General features: G+C 45.4%; 1 protein-coding gene across 3 annotated transcripts in view; it reads right to left on the reverse strand.

The window, feature by feature from the left end:
* Positions 1 to 6,017: 6,017 nt before the first annotated feature.
* The window catches only part of Reps (RALBP1 associated Eps domain containing), a 58,950-nt gene continuing 38,264 nt past the window's right edge, over positions 6,018 to 26,703 (reverse strand). For all 3 annotated transcript variants that reach the window (XM_089571758.1, XM_089571757.1, XM_089571756.1), the window contains 6 exons: positions 20,334 to 20,398; positions 19,385 to 19,495; positions 18,972 to 19,014; positions 17,498 to 17,541; positions 13,530 to 13,645; positions 6,018 to 10,616 (listed from right to left, as the gene is read on the reverse strand). In XM_089571758.1, the coding sequence (XP_089427884.1) occupies positions 10,445 to 10,616; positions 13,530 to 13,645; positions 17,498 to 17,541; positions 18,972 to 19,014; positions 19,385 to 19,495; positions 20,334 to 20,398 (551 nt within the window). In that variant the 3' untranslated portion in view covers positions 6,018 to 10,444. The remainder of the gene's footprint in view (positions 10,617 to 13,529; positions 13,646 to 17,497; positions 17,542 to 18,971; positions 19,015 to 19,384; positions 19,496 to 20,333; positions 20,399 to 26,703) is intronic.

Genomic DNA, 26,703 nt, shown 5'->3' on the forward strand with positions numbered 1-26,703 from the left:
TCAGTGATTATGGTGCTCGGCTGCCGACCCGAAAAAACGCGGGTTCGATCCCGGCTGTGGCGGTCGCGTTTCGATGGAAGCTAAATACTATAGAGGCCCGTGTACTGTGCGATGTCAAAGCAGGTGAAAGAACCCCAGGTGGTCGAAATTATCAGGAGCCCTCCACTACGGCGTCCCTCATAGCTTGAGCCGCTTTGGGACGTTAAACCCCCATAAAACCGAACCTTATGCGAATTAAATTCCCCAAACAGGCTTTTCCACAAGCCTTCGTTGACGCAAACGAAATGGCCGAGCACTTCACGATACTAACATATGTCAGCGAACATTTTTCGCGTAATCATCCCAGTAAAAAAAAAAATCAATTGGAACCAATAGGACATTCCAATTGGATTTCCAGTAGTGTTTTAGCCACCTTACCAATTCGACCAAACTGGATTCAACCAATTGGACCCATTATAAGCCAGGCATTTATTTCATCCAGAAAAAATTCACAAAATAGAGCTCACAGTTAAGTTTCGCAAAATACACAATATGATAAATATTTCTACAACTTAACATATTATAACGTGCAAAAGGAAAACTGATTTGTGAGGACTACAGGGAGACACTGTGCCTGCAGTGCCAATCAACATTCTTCTACAGAATGGAAATTAACATGCTTTTATGGAAGTCAAGGCCAACAGACATGCATACATCACATACAAGAAACACTATGCATTCAGACAGTAGTAATATATATTAGCTCAATACGAACATCCAGAGCACACATTTCTCCAACTTATATACCCCATTTATGAGGCTCTCATGCTGGGGCCAGTGGCGCTTGCCCATTGAGTTATTTAATTTCGACCACAGTGGTGGTGCAGATGAATACAATTTAGTAGGTAAAGCTGTTCATGTGAATATATTGAGTGTAGTTGGGCAGACAAATTGGATGCAGCGGGAAAGACCAATTGGAAACCCAACTGGTCCAATTGGATAGTCCAATAGTCCATTTGGGTTATCCAATTGGAACACCATTCCAATTGGAGCCAGCTGAAAACTGAACTGGTCCATCTGGAACAAGTTGGTTCCAATGGTCTTTTTTGACTGGGTTAAGTACTAAAAGAAGATATCAATATCAGGAAAATTGTTTGATGTAACATCCATTTTAAATATTTAGCCTACTGTCTCGAATTTGCTCAAGACGGTTTGCTTAAAAAAAAATGCCGAAGGAAAAAATGCTGTACTAGAAAAATTGACAAAGAAACAAAGGAAACTGAATGATAAATATTAAAAATTAAATGGCTTGCACTGCTAGGTGTGCAGTTGGAATGCGGGAAATAAATTAGCAATGACTAACCAACACTGTCCAAATGGAATGATAATTCTAACTGGAACCAATTGGGCCATCCAAGTGAAATAAGCATTCCAACTGGGACCAATTGGGCTGTCCATTTGGACCGCCCAGCTAGGATTTGAATTCCAGTTGGAACCAATTGGACCACTTCTGTGTCCAGCTGGGATGACCAGTTGGAAAGGGCATCCTAATTGAATCCAGTTGGACTGAGCAATTGGTCTGGCCAACTGGAATGAGAATTCCAATTGGTACCCATTGAGTCCAGTTGAGAATTCCATTTGGTACCCATTGAGTCCAATTGGTACCAATTGGGATCCCATGGGTTCGAATGTGTTTTTTTTTTACTGGGATACAAATACGTGTTTCCTACTTGCTGTCCACACTTAATGTGCTCGTTGTTTGTCCTTCATGAGACTCATATAACGGGTGTATGGCTTTTGCGCATGGTATTGCCAGGGTTGGCGGACGCCAGAAAACCGGTGAATCATCTTAACCAGTAAGCTGATTAACTAATTTACAATAATGAACTTTTTCATTATTAGAGTGAGGCGCCTGGTTGCAATTACAGATTTGTAGCCGATCGTTAGTCATGTCAGTTTTTAGAATTTCGAAAGCTCGATTATAACCCTCGGCGCTGTGGCCCAACAAATTTTGGCTACATCGTACCAAAATACGTGCGCATTCGAAGAGCATGCAGGTAAAGCAACCCCTGCAGTGCACGTAATTAGTCGAAATATCCTAATTTTGTCGCCGCCGCGGTGGCTCAGTGGTTATGGTGCTCGGCTGCTGACCCGAAAGACGCGGGTTCGATCCCGGCCGCGGCGGTTGAATTTCTTTGGAGGAGAAATTCTAGAGGCCCGTGTACTGTGCGATGTAGTGCACGTTAAAGAACCCCAGGTGGTCGAAATTTCCGGAGCCCTCCACTACGGCGTCTCTCATAGCCTTAGTCGCTTTGGGACGTTAAACCCCATAAATCAAACCTAAACCAAACCTAATTTTGTCAAGCCACAGCTCCGAGGGTAATCGCATTTTCGAAATTCTAAAAACTGGTATGATGGTTCACCGGCTACAAATTTCTAATTGCAATCAGGTGCCTAACTCTAATAGTTTAGAAGTTAATTATTGGAAATTAGTTAACGAGCTTAGCCAGTTAAGTTGATTCGCCGGTTTTCTGATCTCTGCCAGCCCTGGCAGAACCATCCCGCGAAGGCCATATTTTAGAGCGCAGCTCTTTGGCGTCCGTTCCTGGGTTTCGCGTCGTCGTCGGCGTCGGCCTCGTAACCAGCTCCGCCCCCAATGTCACGCTTTTCAATTGGTCGAAATGCTCGTGACGTCACAGTGCGCGAATTTCAAATGGGGCCAATTGTACTTTGGCTAGTAACCATGCAACCAATCAAAGGGATCGTATAGTGATGCTGCAACTAAGTTGGACTGAGTTTAGTTAATTGCTTAATTAATCAATTAGCCTAATTAATATAGAGGAGAATGAAGAGGTCAGAAGAAAAGAAAAGAAAGACGCGCGCCGCAGCGACAACAGCGTCCGCGGAAGGAGACGCTGCTGAAAAAAACAGATAAGTACGAAGCCGCGTTCCCTCCACCACCACGCACTTCCCCACTCAGTAAGACGTTGCTCGTTTCATATACGTTGTGTCGAACATCCTAGACAGTTCCAACAATTGACAGGTTAATGACAGAACACGATGGATAGAAATGCAAGAATATAAATATGAAATAGCCTAATTAACCTTTCTAGTTACACCGCATAAATCAATAAATGATGATGATGATGAAAACTGTATTTATAACAAGGGAGTTTTGGACACGTCGGTCCTTGGGCCCCCGCACGGCCCCACTGCACTCAAACGTTCATGTCCCGGAGGCTCATGACGCTGGCAGCCCGGCCGGTGGCGATGGCTTGCTTGGCCGGGTCCTCGGAGCGCAGTAGGGTCTCCCAAGCCTCCCATGAGGTAAGGTGCTCCTATACTGCTCCTATATTTCCTATACTGCTGTGGTGCTCGCAGAGACCACAACAGAGCGGCGGGAGTCGCTATCTACTTGCGCACAGGTCTCTCTGCAATACCAGTCGAAATGTTTGGCACGTCACATGAAGTTGGCGAACTGTGCGCCGCAAAGTTGCCCAACGGCTTGCTGGTAGTAGCTGCCTACTTCGCCCATACCGCACTCACGAAAGACGTCGTGCACTTCCTGCAACTCGCATTAACCGTCCATCGATCCACACCGATGTTAGTAGTGGGGGACTTTAATGTTGACATAAAGACAAACAGCAATTTCCTAACACTTATGCGGGAGAACATCCCGTTCCTCTCGCTTGTAACGCGTCCCACGGCTGTGACAACCTCGCGAGGCACTTGTATAGATCTCGTCTTTGAGAATCAAGCATTGGTGTACCAAGTCGAACATATATCAGTCTATTTCTCCGACCACAAAGCTTCCTTCATGACTGTCAAGAACTGTTAGTGGAGTCTTTGTTAAAGGAATACGTGTGAAAAATAAAAAAAAAATTCTGTGATAGCGCATACATGTGTTGCTCGATTTCTTTGCCTCAATCTATCGAAAAGGTGAAACAGCTTATTTGCTGCGCTCAAATTTCACATTAGGAAGTAACGTAATCGTCGGTAATTTTTTTTACTTTAATAATCCTACTTTTGAAAATGACTCCAAGCCTTCCCTGAAACACCCGGTAAAGCGAGATCTTAGACCAATTACGAGTGATATGTGAAAAAGCCCATATGCGAAATTTTCCACCACATAAACCTGCCGTTGCCAATGCATCGGGCTCTTTACTGCTACGGATGCATACGGATGCAGCATTAGGGATTGCAGATAGGGGGACGGGATGCCCGGCGGACCCTCCTCCGCGGGGCCTGGGAGGCACCACCTGGGAGGCATGGGAGTCCCTGCTGCGCTCCGCGGACCCGGCCAAACAGGCCATCGCAACCAGCCGGGCTGCCGACGTCATGGTCTGCAGGAACATGAACGTTTGAGTGCAGTGGGGCCGTGCGGAGGTCCAGGGGTCTGTGAGCCCCAAACTCCTCTGCTTAAAATAAAGTTTTTATGCTGATGATGATGATGCAGCATAACTGCCGCCATCTGTTAGCCCCGCGCGCGGTCTCTGGTTCCTGCTTAGCTGGAGCCCTGGCGCTTCAACATTAAACACGTGCGCGTATCGTTACGCTGGTGGCCAAGTACGGCTTGAGTGAGGAGCTCTACTAGCATCTGCGAAAGGGTAATGTCACCGAGGGTGCGGGCGGGGTTTGTACGGAGCCACTTGGGGCGCGAAGTTGTGGAATATGTCCAACATCCGGGAATTGTGGAGTTGCTGCGAAATTCCAGGGCAGCGTCGCGCGCGCAGCTTTTAGTTGTCGAGATACGGGCGAGAGCGGCATAGGTGGAGACGGCCTACGGAGCAACCTTCCATTAACCGGTCTACTCAGTTCGTGCGGATGGGGATGCGAGTTGAGATGGAATGGATATGCTCTCCTTCCTCATGACATTTATGTCATGAGGAATAATAATCGAATATGTAGGAGGTTCATTCTCGCCGCTGAATACGTTGGTTTTGGTTTTATATGGCGTTTAACGTCCCAAGGCAACTCAGGCTGTGAGGGACGCCCCCGGAAATTTCGACCACCTAGAGTGCACTGACATCGCACAGTACACGAGCCTCTGGCATTTCGCCTCCATCGAAACGCGACCGCCGCCGCTGGGATCGAACCCGCCCGCGGCGGTCGCATTTCGGTGGAGGCGAATGCGCCCCGATCACTAAAACAAGTGTGCGTCCAGAAAGGGCACACCTATGCAGAGAGCTCAATTTGACCCCTGCTAGGTAGCTTCCCATAATTATGTTGCACCCCAACTAATTCGAAGCCAGCTTGCACAGACAGACGGAGGAGCGAACTTTAAGGCGCCTGCAGACAGGTACTCTACTCTGTCCTGCAATCTTAAAGCATTACGATCCTAACACGGATGGGCGATGCCCGCACTGTGGGGAGACCTGTGATATCTTCCACATGGTGTGGGCATGTACTCAAAATCCCCACCTCCCCCCTTCCCCTACCCCTTCCAGAGAGGCATGGGAGACTGCCCTCCTCAACTGCTCCTCGCTCGAGTCCCAAAGGGCTCTGGTGAAACGGGCGAGAGACGGGCATTGTCATGCGGTGTCCGGACTAGGGACGCCGACGATGTAGCGGGGCCACTCTGCGGCTCCCAAACTCTATTTCAGAAATTAAAAGTTTTCACCACCACCACCATCTCTAGTTGAACCCCTTCGGAAATCAAAAGCTAGCCTCAACTAAATGGTACAGACCTATTAATGGTGGAACGCCGAAAGCTCGCAACAAAGTGTATTCCCATAGTTCGTGCGTTCATGGCGCTAAACATGTCAGTGAATTTTGTGACAACACTACGTGCAGAAGCAGTAACATGCAAGATCATCACTTCAAATAATGTTCGATGCCCAGGGACACCATTCTTAAGACACCTAATTTTGGCGGCATGTTTTCTTCTCAACGATGATGTGTGTTTTCTTCTCAACGATCACCACGTAGTATTCGTGAATATAATCGAATTTTTCTGTGGTGCTGTTTCGGTTTCAGCAGCCGAATGATGTCTGTGACGTCAACGCGTGATGTCAACGTGTAACCAAAGATGCAGCAAAGGCATGAACAACTGGTTTTATTTCCGTACCTCAGCTCCACAACCACAAACACAATTGCCGTTTTTTCATTCTTTTTTACCTCGCGAGATCATAACTGGGCTCTCGTTAGCTTTGCTCGGACAAGAATCCGCTTTTGGCGTGTAAAAAGACCGTCTGCAGCAGGCATGCGGTAGTATTCATTTGAAACACCAACAACATTTGCACACTACTGAAGCTGCCTGCGCTTGCAGCATTCGTCGCAGACAGGCTTAACAACGCACTTCAAAAACACAAGAGCCCCGCGAAAATGAAAAATCGGATATCGGTAGGGCCATCGCCGTCCTTGAGAAAACACCCGCACTGATGCCCTCCGGGCATTAGTGGAGGAAGCATCCGTGTGAACACTATGAAAAATATCTGCTTCTAAATGGCATCCCCACGGTGGTTGCTCAAAGAGCCTGCGTTTAACATTTGAAGGGCTTCACACACTGCCATTCTTGGCTAGAGGAAAATTTGCCATTGGCTGTCGACCAACTAGGATTTAGGCATTACTTTGGCACCGACTCAAACATTTTCGAAATTTTTCAAACGCAGTCTGTTTCAAGTCACTGCCAAGGTGCACAGTTAAGAACCAGGTCGATGTTTTTTTTCCTCTAGCCGCTTTTACACATGGGCGACGCCCATTTGCGTGATAACAAGCTGCCAGGGGGATATGACAACAGGGTAAACATCATGCGCTGCATGCCATGTGTAAACGAAAATATTTATACACATTCATACATATGTATATATATATTTATATATACCACTTTACAACCTATATGCACACCAACACAGTTGCATATATGCCACACAGGATGGAGGCCTGCCTAAGGTTGTTTTCATCTTCTTTCACTTCATTTTTTTTTTTGTACAAGCCTAAGTTATGTACATATCACTACTCTCTCCATGGAGCGCCCCCACCCCTTTACAAACCTTGTGCACTGCCAAGGGAAACAGTAATGCCTGACAAGAACACTGCCCTCCAAAGTGGCACTCCTTGTCAGTCCACCATTGTACAAAGGTGCCTAACATAAGCAAAGTGGCTCTGGCATGTGAAACCAGAACCAGCAGCCATCGGTGCCTGTCATTGCCAGCACTGCAAAACGAGTGCTACTTCAGTGTGCCCAGACGACTTGACGTCTAAAAAGCCTTCCAGCCGTCAAGGCAGGTGGATGCAATAAGTGAATCCGCACAACAGTGGCATCCGAACTTTTGGCCCCCAAAATTAAAAAAAATGATATAAGTCTTCGAAGTTTTGCAAGAACGCCTTCCCTTCGAACACACGATCTTGGCCGAAACATGTAGCTTCTCTGCTCAGTGCCTCGCAATGCAGCGAAGTTGCCCCGTGTACAGTGGAAGGAGCACACATGTGGGACTGCTGTTGCCAGCAGAGTACACCAATAACAGTGCACAAGCAGTCAGAACATTCAGTGATGTCAGCTTCGTGCTGAGAAAAAAAAGATGCATAAATTCACTTGAAGAAAGCATTCACACACATTCAGCATGCCAGGAGCAGTAGAGCTGCAGATGTACAACTGGTGATGTTTCCTTTTTTTTTCTTTCAGAATGAAGAAAATTAAAAACAAGACGTTCAGGACACTACTACCACTCTCTTTCAATAAATAACACAGTTAAAATCCAACAGCACTGACCAGCTTCAAAAGCAGAAGTAGAAAGGGCAAATGCATGACCGAGGCAAAGCTGCAGAATACAGCACTGCAAGCCAAAAACTAGTGATGACAACAGTGCCTCTTTTCTGGGTCTGTTAACAATAAACCTCTCATATTCAACTCAGCAGTAAACACTTTCCGAAGGTTTCACAGAGACCAAAAAGTGAGAACATTTGCGCAAGGCTCAAGAACAGCCATCCAGCAGCAATTGAACATTTAACTAAACTAGACAAACTTAAAACCCCGTGAAAGTCAACTTTTCAGCAGCTGGTGTCATCAGATGCAATGCACTAAGTTCAATTTGCCCAGCCTATGAATAAACTGCAAGCCACAGCACAAAACCACACTGCAATAATAGCCTCAAAAGCCAACACAAGCCCATAAGCTGCAGGCATTGTTGAAGCCTTACACACCAACGGATCGACAAGGCTGGTTGCCCCAGGTACACGAATATCTGCTTTACAAAGTGCTTCAGAAAAAGCAGTGAACACGAGCTTGAGCGACACCTCAAAAGCATCAAACTTGCGGTCCGAAAAAAAAAAAGGGGGGGGGGGAAGGAGGTTGGCTGGAATTGTAACATGCTGTGATCCTCCATGGCTAATGGCCGAGTGAACACAAGAGGATAGACAACTCCAGTGGTATTGCCAGAATGATTTACGTGAAGCTCGGCAGGCCCAAAGCAGAAGCAGTAGTAGTACACTACTCTTGAAATGATCCCACCCTACTTGTACAACTGCACAGCACTGCAGTGGTGCTATCGCTGAGTTTCTGGAAACTGACAATACAGATGGTGAAACGAAGCGCCCTTCTTAGTTATCATGCCCTATGGACGAGCATTAAAATAAAAATCCCTAATGTACACCTGTACAAAACTTCTTGAAAGAACCTGTCTTGTTTTCAGCAATATCTTGAGAAAAATAGCGCAGGAACAGGGACAAGAGAAAAGAAGACGACGGTAGGGATGGAAGGCCTGTCCTGTCTTCTTTTCTCTTGTCCCTGTTCCTGCGCTGTTTTCCTCAAGATGTACCAACTCGCTGTTTTTCAGCAATATGTACAGCATGGTCCAATACAACAGAGAACTTTTGTGTACTTCCAAAGTATAAGCTGTCCTCCTCGCCAATGCCCACGAAGTAGTACTAATGCAAAAGTAGCCCTTTTGAAATCCCTGAAGGTTAGCCAAAGTCATGGACTGCTTTGTGGTGCCGAGTCTTTAGGAATGCAGCAAGTGTTCTGGATACTATTTTATTGCACAAGCTGGGTTCAGAAGCACACTGTGCATTATGTTCTTGAGAAATAGCCACAAACTAAAACGGGCTACACGCAGCTCCTTCTCTACAGCTAGTTGTAGTGCGTCTGAATAACCAACAGCGTGCACACGCTCGCTCGCCATTTTTGTGGGCTCACAATAAGCGGCAGAACTCACTTTAGACTGTTTCACTAAAAGACTGCCCACATTTTGCCCCACATGCAATGAGCTGAACAGCAGCAGAAAGCACTGCATGCGTGAAAAAACGGGCCCTGTGGTGCTTAAATAATTTGATGTCGCTATGATGGATCAGTTGCTTTGGTGTTAGGCTCCTGATACCAGGCACCCGGGATCAAACCCTGGAAGTAGCAGACGAATTTCGATAGAGGCAAAAATGCCCATACGCTGTGTGACATCAGTACACACTAATGAATCGCAGTTGGTCCAAGTCAACCCATAACCCTTTGCTACGCTATCCCTCAAACCAATGTGCCACTTCAGGATGTTTACCTCCCCCCCCATACAGAACTGTGGATTGTTGACACTTTTACACCATAATGGTTGGTTGGTTGGTTTATGGGGTTTAACGTCCCAAAGCGACTAAGGCTATGAGAGACGCCGTAATGGACCATGCTGTACAAATGCCACACACAGATGGAGAGAATAGAGCATTTTCAACGTTCATTTCGTTCAATACAGAACGTTTCTGGATCATGGGTGCCGAGAGAGCCAAAGCCCTTGAGGTATAGGCACACACACTGAAAATGCAAAGCCAAAAATAACTGCGTGCAAGTCCCGCAGTGAGTCTCAAGCTCGAGCTTAAGTTGCAAAGTGGTTCATTTCTTATACACCCCCCCCCCCCCCCCCCCCTCAACCCCACGGTCCAGAACTTATTCTCCCCTGAATGTGCTCCGATATTCTACACGCAGTTTTGCTCCTCATTACTGACGCGGATGCCATAGGAGGGGTTGCTAGTTTTGGAGACGCTTGATGGTAAAACGCACAAAGTCCTTGAAGGCCAGCTGCTGACACTACCAGCTTGCAACACAATGAAAATGCACAAACCACAGCACGTTACTAGCAAAAGAGCGAAGCTCTTGATAAGTCTATTTATAGTGTTCCTTTCAAACCCTCTCTTAATTCTCAATACCTGCAGTGTCAAAAAGAAAAAAAACGCAACACAAAGATAGATGCACACAAAGCCACCGACTGCAAAAAGCAGAAGCCCGCAGCACCAAGCGATGACTCCAACCAGCGGCAGCAGGGGACTGTGTTGCCTTTATTAAAGTGCTTAAAGCGACTGACCAAAGCACTTCGCAGGACTCCACTGCTGCTCTGCTGGCGTCTTGTCGACGTCAAATTTTTTTTGGAAGGGGGAAAAAAATGAAGAGGATTTTTTTTTTCAACGCGGAGGAGGCAAGCGAGCAAAGACTGCCTAGGTGAGAGGAGAAACGCGGGTGCCTCCTAGGGTGTGCTGCCTATCGCCCCCATCAGCAGGAGAAAGGCTTGAGGTTCTCGAGCTGGATCTCGAGCGAGAGGCGCTCCTCGGTGGCCTCGACCAGCTCCTGGTTGAGCTCGGTGTTGAGGAGCATGAGCATGTTGTTGCGCTCGCGGTGGGCCCGCACCGCCTGCTGCAAGCCGTACTTCTCGTTTGGAATGGTCCTGCAAAGGATGGGGCAGTGAGGAATAAGCCGCTGGCTGGCATCAATTAGGCCTAGCAAAGAGCAAGCAGGATTGACCTGCAGTGTGCAAGGTCCAAATAAGATGTGCATTCAAGAACCTGAAGCATATTACCATACTTCCGCACAAAAGATGGATGCAACCATTATTTGCTTGTAAAAGTTCTTGCTAACATACTATTACACTTAGTAAATGCACCTAAGAAATTTACTAAGTTTCTAAAAAAAAATAAAAATAAATGTGTGCCAGTAAATCAGGTAAGACTCTCAGCTCTAAGTACCTTGTTAAGTTGACTTGCACTTATACTTGGAAGCAGGCACCTTATGTGCAATCTTGCAAAACAGATATGCACTGCAAGAACCTATTACCAGAGTCCTTGAGACCAAAAAAATTACCAGTCTTCCATATTCAGAAGAGTAAGTGTAAGCATGAAATGTATATATATATAACGAACCTCAATATTCAAGACAATGGCTATAATACAGTGGGAAACGAAGCTATTCCATTTTTGCCTCGGACATTCAAATTGCCATTCAAATCCTGCTTGGTATACTGGGATACAATTTTTTTTTTGGCTCGATGCCACTGAAATAGAAAATTTTTATGTCTCCGCTTCGTTTTGATGTCGGCTTCACTATGCTTCAGAATGACGTCCACCAGAATTTTCACAGAAACAACGCTAAAAGCACTGCATGCTTGAAAACTACCCTGCATTTTAAGTGCAGCTTCCATTTAACTCTTTCCTTACCATGCCTATTCAAATCAATCTATTAATCTATTCGATCGATTGATGCAAAATAGCATATAGAACATAACTGTGGTCGTTTTACAACATCTTGCACCATCCACTCTGTAAAAGAACCATGCTGCAGTTCTGAATTTTGATCGACGTTTAGCATCGACATTTCACTTTGTAAACACAAGCAAGTGATAGCGATGTGTAAAAAGATGACGCTCATTCGTCTTATCTCGTTCAGACAGTGACGACTCCTCCAACCAGCCTGCATCGTCAACAGGTGCTCATTCACATTCTTTTTTTTCACCGCTGCCGAAAAGTTTCGCTCTCTTTTGAGCCGCTCTTACCTACTCGACAAGTTGTGAACAATTCTTTACAAAACCAGCAGCGAAGCGGACTGAATTGTCTCCAAAACAGTCTTAGGTCAGCCTTGGCATTTGACAGAGTAGCCCAAAGCGCTTGGCAAAAGCAATTGATTTTTTTTTTATGTATTGGAAAGTATCATGAACAGTGCAACACGCTTCTGACATACTAGCACACAACATATATATTCTAGGCTTTTTATTCTATTTTCTGACCTTTTTGTAAATTTTTGAGCGAGTCGCACAACTTCTGCCTATCAGATTTTTTTTTCTTCACATGTGAACTGCATCCCGTTTTTCTCTCCATCACAAAAAGAGGGCTCTATCAGCTACGCTCAGATGTTCTACAATAGAGCAAAGTTTGAAAATTTATCGCTGAATAAACTTTTGTGCATAGCAACCTGAAGTTGCCTGTTTTCCCGCAATAAGAAAAAGAGTTATGCCGCAGCCAATCCCAGCTCAAGGACATTTACAAGGGACATGAAACACAATACCTCTGTCCTGTTGCTTTACAGTGCACTCAGCTCATAAATACTGCTGCTTAATTAATTCACACTTTGCAAATTTAACGGAAAATAACCCTGGAAAACTAACGGAAATTACCTGCCAATTTAACGGAAATTACCCTGAAATTACACAGTCCTTCCATCGTTAATGACTAGTGTGTATCCAGTCAAATGGTACCTGGTACCTTTTGCAGTCTAGTCAAAACGAGCTTACTGAATGCAGTTGTTCGGCTTCTTCTACGCAGTGGAAAATGTTTGGCATAGTTTAATACCGCAAGAAAAAGAAAGGGCCAGAAAAGTGCGCAGCCAAGCACGCAATAGTACAAAAACATGGCATGACCCATACTGTTTGGTCAAGGGCTAGAAACAAAGAAAGAGAAACCAGTGAACACAGTTCGATACGATTTTAGACACGTCAGAGGGCAACTAAGATGAATTTCCCACTGGTTCCTTAACCCTTTGAGGGTCGAATTATTTCGAAGAAAACTTTCCCAGGGGGTCAAATTACTTTATTGGGGATCTTGAATCTACAAAATGTATATAATCGAGAATAAATAGTAAAAAAAATTAGGAACAGTACTTTGGTGACAGCATCACTCACAACTGGAAAATGTTCAATAGAAAAGAATAGCAACGGTGATAAGCAAGCTAAGAGCAGCACCAATAAAGATAGAAATCAACTTTCGCCGCCTCTGCAAAACAGTGCCCACAAAGAGAAAACACGCTTCGCGCGACTCCGTTGCGATCCCGCGGAGGAATCGAAACTGCGTAGGCGCGTTGCCACAGAGGGCGAGAATACCTCGCGAGCAACGGTGATAAGCAAGCTAAGAGCAGCGCCAATAAAGATAGAAATCAACTTCGGCAGCCCCTGCAAGATAGTGCTGACAAAAAGAAAACTCAAATTTCGCGCGACTCCGTTGCGATCACGCGGCGAAACCAAAACTACAAAAGGGGTGTTGCCGCAGTCTGTGCCGCCGCGCCAAAGCTAGACATAAGTTCTGCTTATCTCCGCAAGAAGGCAGCACAAAATTCAAACACTTCTTGTAAGTCCTAAGAGGTGGCAGCACCCCCCAGTGAGCACGCATTGTTCTTTTGGCGCAAAATTTCAAACGGAAGATCGAAACCGTACCCGTACGGCAAAGACCTTGCGGGACAGAAAACCGCCGCTGTACATATACGGCAAAAACCTTCAAAGGGTTAAAGAAAGAAACAACCAAAAAATGAAAAAAGGGAGAAAGGAAGGAAGGCAAAGGGGGGGGGGGGGGGGCACACAGATAAACAAGTGGCTCACTTCATCTCAGTGGCTGCCATGGCGGGAGGTGCATTGCGCCGTTTCTTCTCGGTGGTGTCGTCAGTCTGGTCGACTAGGAGCATCGCGCTGTCATCAGTGGGAGCGGGACTAGACTCCTGCACACAGGGGGCAGCAGAAAGGCTCAGCCTGAGAGAGAGACTTCATGGGAGTAACCAGAGTACAGCTGTTCTCTCTGAGCACATGACTACGTGCACCAACTGCACGTCAGCAATAACGTGCTAACAGAATTTCTACTTCGGTTTTGCATCTCAGGAAAACGGTCACCCCTATGATGTGATTTGCAAATATGCAATGCAGCAGCACACTCGCACTGCACGGAGCAACAAACCAGTGGTGACAGTGGACTGGCACTGTTAACTGCTGAACTCATAACTGGCTGTCCAAACACGCCACATCACACTAGATTGAGCCTACGGAATGACATCCCAACAATGTCAATTTAGACAAACAAGCCTTGAGCCAGAAGTTTTGAGCACTCCGTGCAAAACAAATGCATGCTTCCTGTGCTTGTTCAAGCGCTGGAAGCATATGCCCCGGCACTTAACATTACAAAAGTCCTTGCTACTTTGGAGTGTGGGACATTAAAGGGAAAGATTAATGAAGACAAGAGGTTAGGCTAGACTAACAGGTTACCTTTGGGACCACTAGCAGCATGCTTTCCGCATAAAAAGGGTGACGGCATAGCAGAGGAAATTACAAAGCCCACAATTTTCACTCCCATGCAGCGTACGTGGTATTGCAGGATGGTCATGACATTTGTCCCCACAACCGAAGACAGGCCTACCTGGCCCATCAACCAGATAGCCCTTGAAGTTGCAATATTTAATAGATAGTGTCATAGTACAGTTTACCATCCTTCATGCTGAAAGCGCTCTCTCAAGATATAGTGGCTAAGTTAAGAGTGCAAACGAACTGGAGGGCTTCCGCTTGGCTCGTGTTTCTGAATTTGCTCTGCATGACTGCTTCACGCAGGCCAACTAGGCAGTATGTGAAGTGAGTGATAGTTCGCATTCTTTTCTCTCAGCAGCACTTGCCACGGTGTGGTCTCCGAAGATTTTTGCACTGCTTGAGTATGAAAATGCCACTGCACATGAAAATGATGAACCAATCATGGCCGGCACTTGGCTGAGTGCAGTTACCAGAATTCTGGACAAAGATCACTTTCATGATTATGCAATACTCTGGCTTACCCGACTGCTGTTGCCAGCAAATGTTACATATCTGCAACATTTGGCCACTAATCTATAAATCTAGAAGGTTGGTTTGGTTTGGTTTATGGGGTTTAACGTCCCAAAGCGACTCAGGCTATGAGCGACGCCGTAGTGAAGGGCTCCGGAAATTTCGACCACCTGGGACTGAAGTTTTCCCTTTGAACAAAAGCAGACAGACGGTCTATTTCATTGCAACATGGAAAATTGTTTCAGTTAAAGCAGAGGTGCTAGTGTTACACATCTGAACTTGAGTGAATTTGGAGAAAAAATTTTTCTCAACAGATGTTTAATGCTGCCCGCATCCAAAGAAACCTATACTAATTAATTTGTACTTGCCTTGCCTGTAGCATTAAAATCAGGAGTTAATATTCCTGAACTTGAACCACATCATGTGGTTCAAGTCTTAAGAGCAATGTTTCAGCCACAATATCGATTACTAACACTTGTTAGTAATGTTAGCCTTAGATGCACAAAAGCAACTTCCTTCTCGGGTAGATAGCAGAATTTCCAGACAATAGATTTTTTTTTTGTAGCTAAGGACCTCAATGTGTAACCGGCTCAAAGTTGATAACCCACTGAAGAAAAAAAACTAAAAAAAAAAAAAAACCCGGCATGCACACTCCATGTACTAGTCCAAAACAATGTACCACAAGTTGTGCCTGCGATAGTGCTTACAGGCAAATGAATTTTTAATAACAGAACGAAGCACACATGCAAGAACACATGCAAGAACACATGCAAGAATACATGCACACACAAGAGGAGGTAATTGTCATTACCAGGTCATCAAGGAACTGAAAGATGAAGAGAAAAGAAGGGAGAACTTTGGTGAGGTCTTAGTGAGGCGGCCTTTGCCAAAGTAGGCAACGAACTCATTCAGACTGACATCACTTTTGGTGCAATCAATGATAGCAATGGAAACAGTGAAGCAGAAATCCACACAGCCAATTCTGACCAGCAGCAAGCCATGCTTACAAGACGCCAAAACAACCACGGAAGTAGCAAGCTGGCATGCCTGAAAACACTTGCAGATTGTGAAGTTCAAACATACACACACATATCAAGCAGGTTCAAAACCTTAAACGACGGTGATGACACTATCCTGAACTTGCTGCACAGTAGCAGCTACCCATGTGGCAATGCATGCCGGTGTGATTGCCGTGTGTCTTCAGCAGCGCGAGCCTCAGCTGTTATAACTGATGTAGCTCTTTTTAGCCACATCCCTTCATACCAAGCACACGGACAGGAAGCAGTGAAGCTTGAGGGGAGCACATGGCTGCACCAAGAATATGAGAGGTAAAGGATGATGGTGGTCTCCGAAGTGGACACTGTGGACTCGCAACGACACTCTACAAGGTCCCAACCTTTTCATCTTTATTCTCTTCTTGAGCCAAACCTCAATATAAAGAACAGGTATTATACAAATTATTGGCCACATCAAACTGCACTTAAATGTTTTTAACAAACCCATGCAATTCTTACTTTACATGTCAAATGCTGTTTACTGTAAAGTATTGAATTGTCAAGCGTTTCAAGCTGTGCCCGCTTGGATGGCAGGTGGTAAAGACTTTGCCTCACAGCACAAGTGACTGATGGTGGCATGGCAAGTTTTTGCGATACGGTTCGCACTATCTCGGACTTTCTAGTAGTGCCACACAAGGTATCGCAGTGCGAACACTTGGAACCAGCTGCATGGCTCACAGTAGCCATCCTGTGCTGAAGTCGACGGTGGTGGTGAAAAACTTATCGCACTTATTGTCATCACCCATACTGCAGAGCTGTCTTATATTGGCTTTCACAGATGTGGTGAAAACGGCGAAAGCTTTCGCCCTGATGTGTTATTTTGATGTGACACCACTGTAATGCGGAGAAGCCACCCTACCCGGCACTGACCTGGCATCGCCGTGTGCTGGCGGTGTTGTGCGGGGAAGTCAACCTAACTGGCGTTCGGCGCCTGGTTTTTCATGACCTCCAAAATTTCCATGAGCAGCTTCTAAACAGCGCTAGAACATCGAAAAATGTCTCTTAGTTGGCCTCCTTTCCCTGAGTAAATTGTGCTTCTTCTGTGTGAGTTTTTGGCTAAATTTTATATTACAAATTTTTATATATGCTATTACTATTATATTATTTATATTAATATTTATATATTATATTATTGCTATTATATGTGATTATTTTCACTTATATTATACTATAGTTATACAATTATATGACTTTTTACCTGTTTACTATAATGAGGGTTTGACTGTACCTGCCTTGCCTCCCTCTTAGAAAGAGTCAACAGTAATGTATAAGCGGCTTTCAGATTGGTCCTCAGGTCTCAAGTGCCAACATTGGCACAGCACATTCGTTGTTTCAGGCCTGCTAGAGCATGGCCGCCTTCATCTCTCTCACATCTGTCCCATTATGAGCATCCCTTGAAGGTGCATCTACCCGCACTGGATGGACGGTTGGCGTGGACACGGCCTATGCAGGTGGTTGTTCTCAGCATTCGACAGTTGCGCACTGCAGCACATGCATGCACGTGGCGAAGTTAGATGCAACACCGGCAGTTTTGTACAGTTGACCATTTCGAGTCGAGTGAGAATAACGGGGTTTTCACCTATAAGAGACGCACCATTTTGGCAGGACCCTGGTGTAGGTTTAAACTGTCTGTCAGTAGTTAACAGAGTTCTAACTATTCAGGTTCCACACTGCATGAGGACAGGACTGTGGAAAGTAAAAAAAAGTTCATACCTCATCGGAATACTCCGACTCCGACGAATATGGTGACGCCAACACTGTGGACGAAAAAGAGCCCATTGTCGATAAGAAGCGAGACTTTTTTTCCCCCCAGCAACTTGAGACCAACAACAAACTACCTTGCAGTGCCCACAATTACAGGGACCGACCACTGAATTATAAGCATTCGATTTTTCTTTTTGCCATAATGGTTTTGTTACAAACCCCGTAGAAGGTTTTTGGCGAAAATTTTTAGGTAAGTGCATGCGCCCGTTTTCCCCATGCTGGAAATCATGATCAGTGAGTGCTATGGTGCTGGCTGGCAGAAGTGGAAGCTTACAGAAACCTCACCCACCAGACAGCAATTAGACACTCTTAGCATAGAGTAGTATCAATTCCGTTTCCACACCCAAAGCTTTATGGCACAGTGAAGTATGTCTCGTCGACATAAGTTTTAGTGGACTGTGGTTATCACTTCATCAAAGAAATTCAAAACACAGTGCAGCCATCTAGTGACAGAAGCTAAAAGCACATAACCAGTGAACGGAGTGTTGCTTTTCATCAAAGGACGCCATGGAGAGAGTGTAAACGATAAAACATGACGAACACTGCGGAACGAAAAGAAGACACTGTCAACTTAAAACAAATCAGTTTCACCACAAACGGTTTCACCGCAAGATAGCAATTAAGTTTGTTTTATGTGATTTTCAGTGACAAAATAAAATTATAAATCCGTGTTTCTTGGATACTGGAATGCTCAATCCTTACAATATGAGGCAAGGTCTTTTCAGTTACACTATAATCTCATGATATGTTTTGGTCAGTGGTCAGCTCCTTTAAAGGGAAACTGCATTGGTTTTAGAAATCAACGTGCTTAAGAGGGTCGAATTTGTGAAACTTGGAGGTAAAGCATGCGAAGTCTTTTTGGGCTAGCACTTGAAATAGTGAAGTAATCGCCGATTAAAATCCGGAAGCCCTTCAAGCTTCTCCGCAGCGCACAACGCCAAGTGGGGGGCGCATGATGACGTCATCGAAGGTATCGGTACATTTACAACGCACAAACGCCTGCTTTAAAGGGAAAAAATCAACGCCGCCGAAGGCGAGCCCTGCCGAGAGTTGTTTGGCAGCGCCTAACAAGTCAGGGCAGCAAGTGGCTGACGACAGCGGTAATTTGAAATCATACCTTCCGTGACGTCACGCTGATTTTCTCTGCACCACTCCTCCGGTGCATTGAGGAGAAGCGCGAAATTCAATCGTCGATAACGTCACTATTTTAAATACTAGTGCAAAAACACTTGGCATGCTTTACCTACAGACTATATACATTTGAATCCTTGAATATCGCGAAATTCTCAAAAAAGTGCTGCAGTTGCCCTTTAACAAGAGAATGAAGGTGTAGATCAAACCGCAAGACGACACACATCACGAATGTACAAAGAACGGTTCCAGTCAACTACGACTGCAACAAAGCAAAGGACTCCATGCTTACTCTGTTCAGCCGAAGGCTTCTTGTACACCTCAAACGCACCAGGCTGTTGGGAGGAGGGCAAGGGGAAGAGGAGAGAGACAGAGAAACTGCATCTCAGCTTTGTTGACAAAACCAACAAATGAAAACTTCGAAAGATGACGCTCCACTAAGCAATTCTCTTCTTTTAACAGCATGGCAAAAAGGAGGAGGCCACTCTTATGTAGGCCTAGAGGAGAAGACTGCAGTAACGATAGGGCAGCAGTGAAGGCAGTGAGGTTTGCTTTGTGAAAAGAAAATGCTTAGCCATTTTCCTAGGGCCCCCTAGCAAGAAATGTGGCATTAGAAGCCAACAAACAGGCGTACACAAGAAAGGGCATGAGGACAAAGGGGGGGGGGGGGGGGGGGGGATGGTTAGATAATGAAGCTCAGATCACCTGAAGCTGCTGAATTGGACCACTTGTAACCTCGCTGCGCGATTCAGCAAAGTGGTCAAAGTCGGCAAAGTCCAGTGCCCGAGGGATGTCTCCCGTGAAGCTCTTTGTTGCCTGAAAGAGCACGCCCCGATTCTGGCACACAAGGCATACGCACAGCAGCACTCACAACACGGTAAACAAAACAAAGCAACAGATCGCGGTCAAGACAAAGATCCCTGCCGTCGCACCTGCCAAGGTGGAGGCTGCTACTGTTTATGTTTAGTGGCAAACTGGCCGCTTCGATGGCCGCATCCTGCTGCAGCTAGTTTGATGCATGTAAAAAAACACCTTTACAGCTAAAATGGTCACCTGACTGAATGTGTTTCAATGTGCCAGCTGTTGCATGTGGCAAAAGTGGCAAGCTCCACACAATACTTACAGCCTCTGGAGCGTCTTCTTTTTCTTTTTCTTCCTAAGAACCATGTCAGAACCAACAACAAACATGTCAGAACCACTACCAAAGCAAAAAAGAAAAAAAGTCTGTCGTTACTGGCAGTGGTTATATGAGCGAGATAATGCTTAGCGGTTGACAGCTTAGCAGCTGCTGGTTGCCACACTAACAAACCTTGAAACCAGCAGCTTAGTTAGCACTGTCTGGTGGTGAATGACGTAATCGCTACGCTACTCCAATGTTCCACCACCTAAAACATTGTTTCGATGCCGCAGCAACTCTATCTGACACTGAAAGACACCTAGAGTGTGTCTTGGATGAACTCGAAGACAAACAGGCTCTGCATACGCCTGTAATCTTTAATTCCTTTCTAGCTAAATTTGCTTTTTTAAAGCTTTCAGAACATCACTTCTGAAGCACTTTGCATCTAGAAACAGGACTGCCCAGGCCAGAAGAGGACCCAAGTTTTCTCAGTTTGAGAACGAGATGCGTTACTGATCAAAAGCTCTGGCAACATACGTTTCCTGGAGAGACCCTTGGAGGAACAGCGGGCGGCGCTCCCAAGTTCTGTGGGTTTGCCTTGCCTGCAATCCAAGCAAAAGCAAGAATTTGCACACATACCAGGATCACTTCCCTTTCCCCAAAAGTGTCAAGAGACATACAGCTTTTAGCAATTTTTTTTACCCTCCACTGCCCAAGCAACAAAGTTTTCTGGCATCCTCCCCCAACACACACATCGAAAAAAAAAAAAAAAAAAGCTTGACACCCATCATTAACCATGAATACCTTATTGGGACCATGCCCATATTTTTTTACTTCTGTTAAGTGTACCAGGATATCTAATGCTTCAACCAAAAATTTATAAAATAAGCATGGCAGATTTATGCCAATGTTACAGCAACACTGGTGTAGAATCCATTATTACCCAAGCAAAGAAACCATAAGACAAAACTTTATTCATTTCTTAAAGCTTATAAGGATGCTTTATACTAAGACTCCGTACAGTGAGCACAGCGCAGTACCCACAGCGCTGGGTTCGCTTTCGCATCTGGACTTTGCCCTAGCCTGCGCGTTCGTCGCAATATGCCAATGGCATTACAGGCAACGCGCGGCGGTGTTTAATGTCATGTAAAGCATCGGAATGTGCACATAACTGCTGACCCCTTTATATACCATACAAGCAATTCAAAAGTTGACAAAGTGATTTTTACGGAGAGAACTGATTTTTTCGACTGCCCAATTTTTAGGACTTTTCGCAGTCTCTATACAGAATCCGAAAAATCCAAAAAATCAGTCGACTGTACTGCAAACGAACCGAAGTGAAACACTCTATCACAACTACCCAGACTGTATGCCTTTCATGCTTGAGTGTTGTTCTTCAACACAAAATTTCTCGCCCAGGGGAAAAAATTGCAAGGCAAGACATCAGGCAATATTACCATAATTGTGCAGTCAGCTGTCGGCACCCTTGAGACAATTATCTCTGGCACTGTGGCAGCCCTTGCCCTCTGCGACCATACAGTCAGGGACAAAAGTCTCCGGACCATGTGTTCCTCTAACGAAGCCGATAGCTCTGCTATTAGTCGGCGGCTGGAGACCACACTTGTGGAGGTAAAAGTTAAATTTTTGTTCTTTCATCTCCACAACTGCGGTCTCCAGCCGCTGTCTGATAGTAGAGCTATAAGCTTCGTTTGAGGAACACGTGGTCCGGAGACTTTTGGCCCCGACTGTACATGTGCAGTACCAGCAGATGAATCATCGAACCAGAAACCACAGGCCATGCGCATACGATTAGGCTCCACAGAGGAACATACTGCATCTCTCTGGGAGAGCAGGTACTTACTCTCGTCAGCAGCAGCTATAAACAAACCGCACAATAAACGCAGACATTCATTTTCCTGCACCCGGGGTCGTGGCATGTTTTATAGCGAAGATTTGAAAATCGATTATGGAAAAGGAGTGCGCGATGCCACCATTCAATTTTACTTTTCTTTTTCAAACGAAGCAGGATGTATCCATTAGACGAATTATCGATCCCAAAACCAAGGGTCATGTGCACACAATGCGTCGGGGATCGGAAGGAACTTTTCTTTAAGGGGGGACGAGGGTCTTAAAACAGACCTTTTTATTTGTGGCTAGAATGTCATGATATTTTGCACACAGATGCATTTTTCTCTTCTGATTTCAAAAATGTAGTCATAATTGGGCTTGCGGTCTTAGATCAAAAGTTCTTAAATTCTAGAGTGTAATCAGATAATTTCTTTCGCAGCTTTAATGAACTTTCTCATTGCATTTTGTTGCTGTTAATTACATGAATTGATAGCCAGCAAATTCCCATAGCCGATGACATTCTTACATTTTTTGTTTAGGCCACGTATAAATAGCAATTTACAATTAGCTTAACGAGTTGCAGTGTAAAATAGTGTGACCTCTTACTCTCGACATAGTACGTCAGGATGACATGCCTTTAGAGAAAAACGAAGAATGTCATCGGGTATGGAAACTCTCTGGCTATCAATTCATGTAAATAAAAGCAACAAATTCCAATGAGAAAGTTCATTAAAGCTGCGTAAGAAATTACCTAATTACATTCTGGACTTCGTAAGATCTAAGACCACCAGCTCAATTATGATTGCATATTTGGAATCAGAAGAGAAAAATGCATCTGTGTGCAAAATTTCATGAGATTCTAGCCATAAATAAAAAAGTTAGTTTTAAGACCCTCGTCCCCCCTCAACTATGAAGTTTCTGTGGAAGCTTTATAGCTTTCCTTTGTAGCCATATGGTTGGGCTTGGTGGATGCTACAGAGTAATTACTCCCATATTACAATGAACTTCACCTTGGGGATTTCCCTAAAAAAAAAATTGGTTTTTGAGGAAAGGAAATGATGCAGTAACTGCCTCACACATCTCGGAGGACACCTGAACTGCACAGTAAGGGAAGAGATAAAGGAGGGAGTGAAAGAAGAAAGAGGTGCCGTAGTGGAGGTCTCCAAAATAATTTCGACCACCTGGGGATCTTTACCAGCACTGACATCCCACAGCACATGGGCGCCCTCTGCGTTTCACCTCCATCAAAACACACCCCCGGCTACTCAGGCTCAGTAGACGAGCGCCTTAACCACTGAGCCACCGTGGCAGACACCTCTAAAAAACATTACAGAAAGATATTGCATCTCTCTTGGAGAGGAGGTACTTACCTTCACCCGTAGCATCTATAAATAGAGCGCAAAATAAGATGCCGAGGTTCATTAACCTGCAACCGGCGCTGTGTCATGTTTTAGCGTTCGAAGTGGACAATAAAAAAACGTTAAGAGGGCACTGCGGAAACCACACTGGAGCAATGCGAAAGCATTGACGCCTCCTTGCACTCGTTGCCTCTCTTTGCTAATAAATGCCTCTTTTTATATCGCACATACAGTTGTCCATTTAAGTGGCTTATCGATCACTTACCAGCTACTCATCTATCACTCATCAGCGACTCATCGATCACTCATCAGCGACTCATCGATCACTCAACAGCTACTCATCAATCACTAAACGATCTCTCATCCATTGTGTAATCATCTGACTGAGAGAATCTGCAATTCGCCCAAATCCACCGCGCTTTATTCAAGCGACGCACGTTGGCTCTGCCCGCCTTTCCGGCTACGTGGGCCAATCATGTGGTACGTCACGTGGTACCGCACTTCTGACGATTCAAATTTTGTGCCACTCCCAGCCCGAACACGCCCACTTTTGGTCACTTTTTTGGCTCTAATTAATTAACTAATGATCCGATCGACACCAAAATTTTTGTGCCGCATCCTCACATCGTCCTCCTTCGATTATAACCACTTTTGAGACGATATCTCTTCACAGTTTCCCACAATCGCTGCGGACACGGTTTCAATGAGAGAAAGCCGCCAACATAGTCTAATAATGCTTTCGCATTAATAACATGCACCTCACTTCACAGTGTGCTGACTGCAAAAATCCGCAGCCAGCCTTTAGGAACATCACAATTTTAATGCCAAGGGTACCCAAAGCTTCTTTCATCTTAATTAATTCACCAAGAAATTGCTGGATGGTTTGAGATTTGGATTACATTCGCTGACAAATTTTTCGGGCTCAACGGGACTTGGAAAATAATCTAACAGTCCATAAAATCCATAACTAAAAAAAAAAAAACACACCTTTCTCTAGCTTTAAGAACGGCGAACACTGTTTCTCCTAACTTCCGTCAACAAACAACAATATTATACAGTACCTGAGCCACAGTGATGCTTTTGTCATGTCTGCACCATCTCGTGTCACGGTATCAGCCAGTGTGATGTGGCCTCAGGTCATTATGTGAACAAATGCAAGCACCGCGGAAGCAAAAACAGACTGAACAGACTGTTTCCATGGGCAATGACAATTGCGAAAACAGAGATGGAACCCATGGGAAGCAAGCACCTCCGAATGCACCCCCCCCCTTCCCCCCCCCCCCTCATCTGCACCGCGGGCATCATGCGTTGTCTGAACCGCACCAGACGTTGCAACTGTCCCGCTTCCAATGCAGTCGTCTTTCTCAGATGAAGGAGAATGTATCAATAGATGAAAAATTGACATGGAAACCACGGGGCCATGTACAATGCCTCTCCAGAAAAAGATATTACGTCTCTCTGGGAGAGTAGGCACTTACCCTCGCCCGTAGCAGCTATAAACAGAGCATGCAATAAACAATGGGCATTCATTCCCCTTCATCCAGAATCGTCTCATGTTTTTCGTTCGAAGTGAACAATACAGTAACATTGTACCTTACTTTACAGCATGCTGACTGCAAGAATCAGCAGCCAGCCTTTAGGAATACCGTTAAGCGTGGATGTAATGAAGCTGCATGTAACGAATTCCTCATATTACGAAGTTTCTCAATTTCCCATCGTCACCCCCACTGAAGCGCATGTATTTGAGACCTACATGTAATGAAGTTGTAGTGGCGGTTGACCTTTATATAACGAACACGCTGCGCCGACTATCTGTTAGCTTGTACCGAGTTACGAAATTTAGCAGAGAGGTTTCACGACGATCAAGCATGAACTTTCATGAAAGGAATGTCTACGATTGCAATGAGTAGCTGCAGTTGACACAATGTGTTGCGCTTCAGCACTATTGGCGCATCTCCGCTGCTTTCGCTTTTGGAATGTCATGCCATGTGGCCCTACACCAGTTCATGCCCAAAAGCAGTGAAAAATAATAGGGCGTAGCAAAAAAGAAGCTGTAAGAGCAGTGTGCACCCACTGCCGCTGTGTAGTTGCTCATGCGATTTCAGCAGTGAAAACTCGCGTGTCGGGAGCGGGGATGGAGAGCACTGGCGACGCAAGGCGAAGAGTGTTTCGCAGGCAATAGCGACGGGTAGACGATGAGAGGGAACATGCGGGAAGAAGCTCGTGCCTCTACAGCCAGTCGCAGTGACCCTGCCTTCCTCATTTTCCCCACCCAACTTGTAGCGGTGTTGCACGAGCTGGAGCAAAAGTGGTGAAGGCTGCTGCCGCAGTTGCGCTATTAGCGAGATTGCGAAACGTTTCTCCTTATTTATGACTTATAGTAACAGGGTTTTCTGCAAACATTTCCAGGGTGATTTCACCTACACTTATTTCTTATTCTGGTTTCTGTTCTGCATTGTCCTTTCGAGTCTTCTTGCAAAAACGGCATATAATGAAAACCTGGATGCAACGAAAAATCCCGGACTTAATCCCGGAAGTTTAGTTGTACCGCAGTTTGAATGCTAAGGGTAGACAGAGCTTCTTTCATTTGCATTAATTTGCCAAGCAACTGGTGGACGGTTTGCGATTTGGACGACAGTCACCGACGGATTTTTCGTACAAGGCGAGACCTGGAAAATGGTCTGAATAATCTATGTGTCCGTAAAATCCGTGAACTTGCGAACAGCACTGCTCTCTACATAATATTAGACAGTACCTGCGCTATATCAGAGTAATGCTTTCCTCATGCCCACGCCACAATGGGTCACGATACCAGACAGTGTGATGTGGCCACAGGTCATGTCATGAACAAATGTAGCACCCCACGAAGTAAAAACAGACCGTTTCTATGGGCAACAATGAGCCGGAACCCACGGGAAGAAGCACGCGGAAGCAAGCACTTCCAAAAATGCACTACCCCTCACTTGCACCACAGGCGTCAGACGTTCTAACTTCAACACGGTTGTGCGTCACCTCCATAGCTCCAGTACAACCAAGATTTCATGAAAGTGGCTTGACTATCGAACAGAAGTGTGCAATGCTGCCATTCAATTTTCGTTTACATTTTTTTTCCCTGTCTTTCTCAGATAGAGGAGAATGCATCGATAGATGAGTCATCAACCCGGAAACCACAGGCTTGCGCATACAGTGTGTCTCCAGAAAGAAAGATACTGCGTCTCTCTAGGAGAGGAGGTACTTACCCTCACCTGTGGCATCTATAAATAGAGCGCACAAATAAACACGGGTGCTCATGCCCCGGCACTCGGCATCGTGTCAAGTTTTAGCGTTAGAAGTGGATCCGACAAGTCACTAACATGAGCCTCACTCCACAACATGCTGACTGCAAAAAATCAGAAGCCAGCCTTTAACTTTTTCGCTACCGCGCCATAGGCATCGTTCGCATATGATCGATTCAAATCACCCGCGCAAAAAAGCTCATTTTGGAGCGTTGTGGACGTGCTCCGCCATCTAGTTAGCGAGCTCAACAACTGCTCTTTCGACTGCAGCCTTGGTTTCAGTGTTTTGACATGAGGGGGCACCGTGAAAAGTAAAACTTTGAAGGGCCGCAGCAGCGTCAGCCGGAGAAAATGGCGTCCGCGTCGCCGCGCGCTCCTCGAAAGCGAAAGCCGACACCGAGCTCGTCGGTCGGTTTCGGTTTCGTT

Source organism: Amblyomma mixtum, chromosome 2 (assembly GCF_055824585.1).
Source record: "Amblyomma mixtum isolate Tamu chromosome 2, ASM5582458v1, whole genome shotgun sequence".
Taxonomy (NCBI): Eukaryota; Metazoa; Arthropoda; class Arachnida; order Ixodida; family Ixodidae; genus Amblyomma; species Amblyomma mixtum.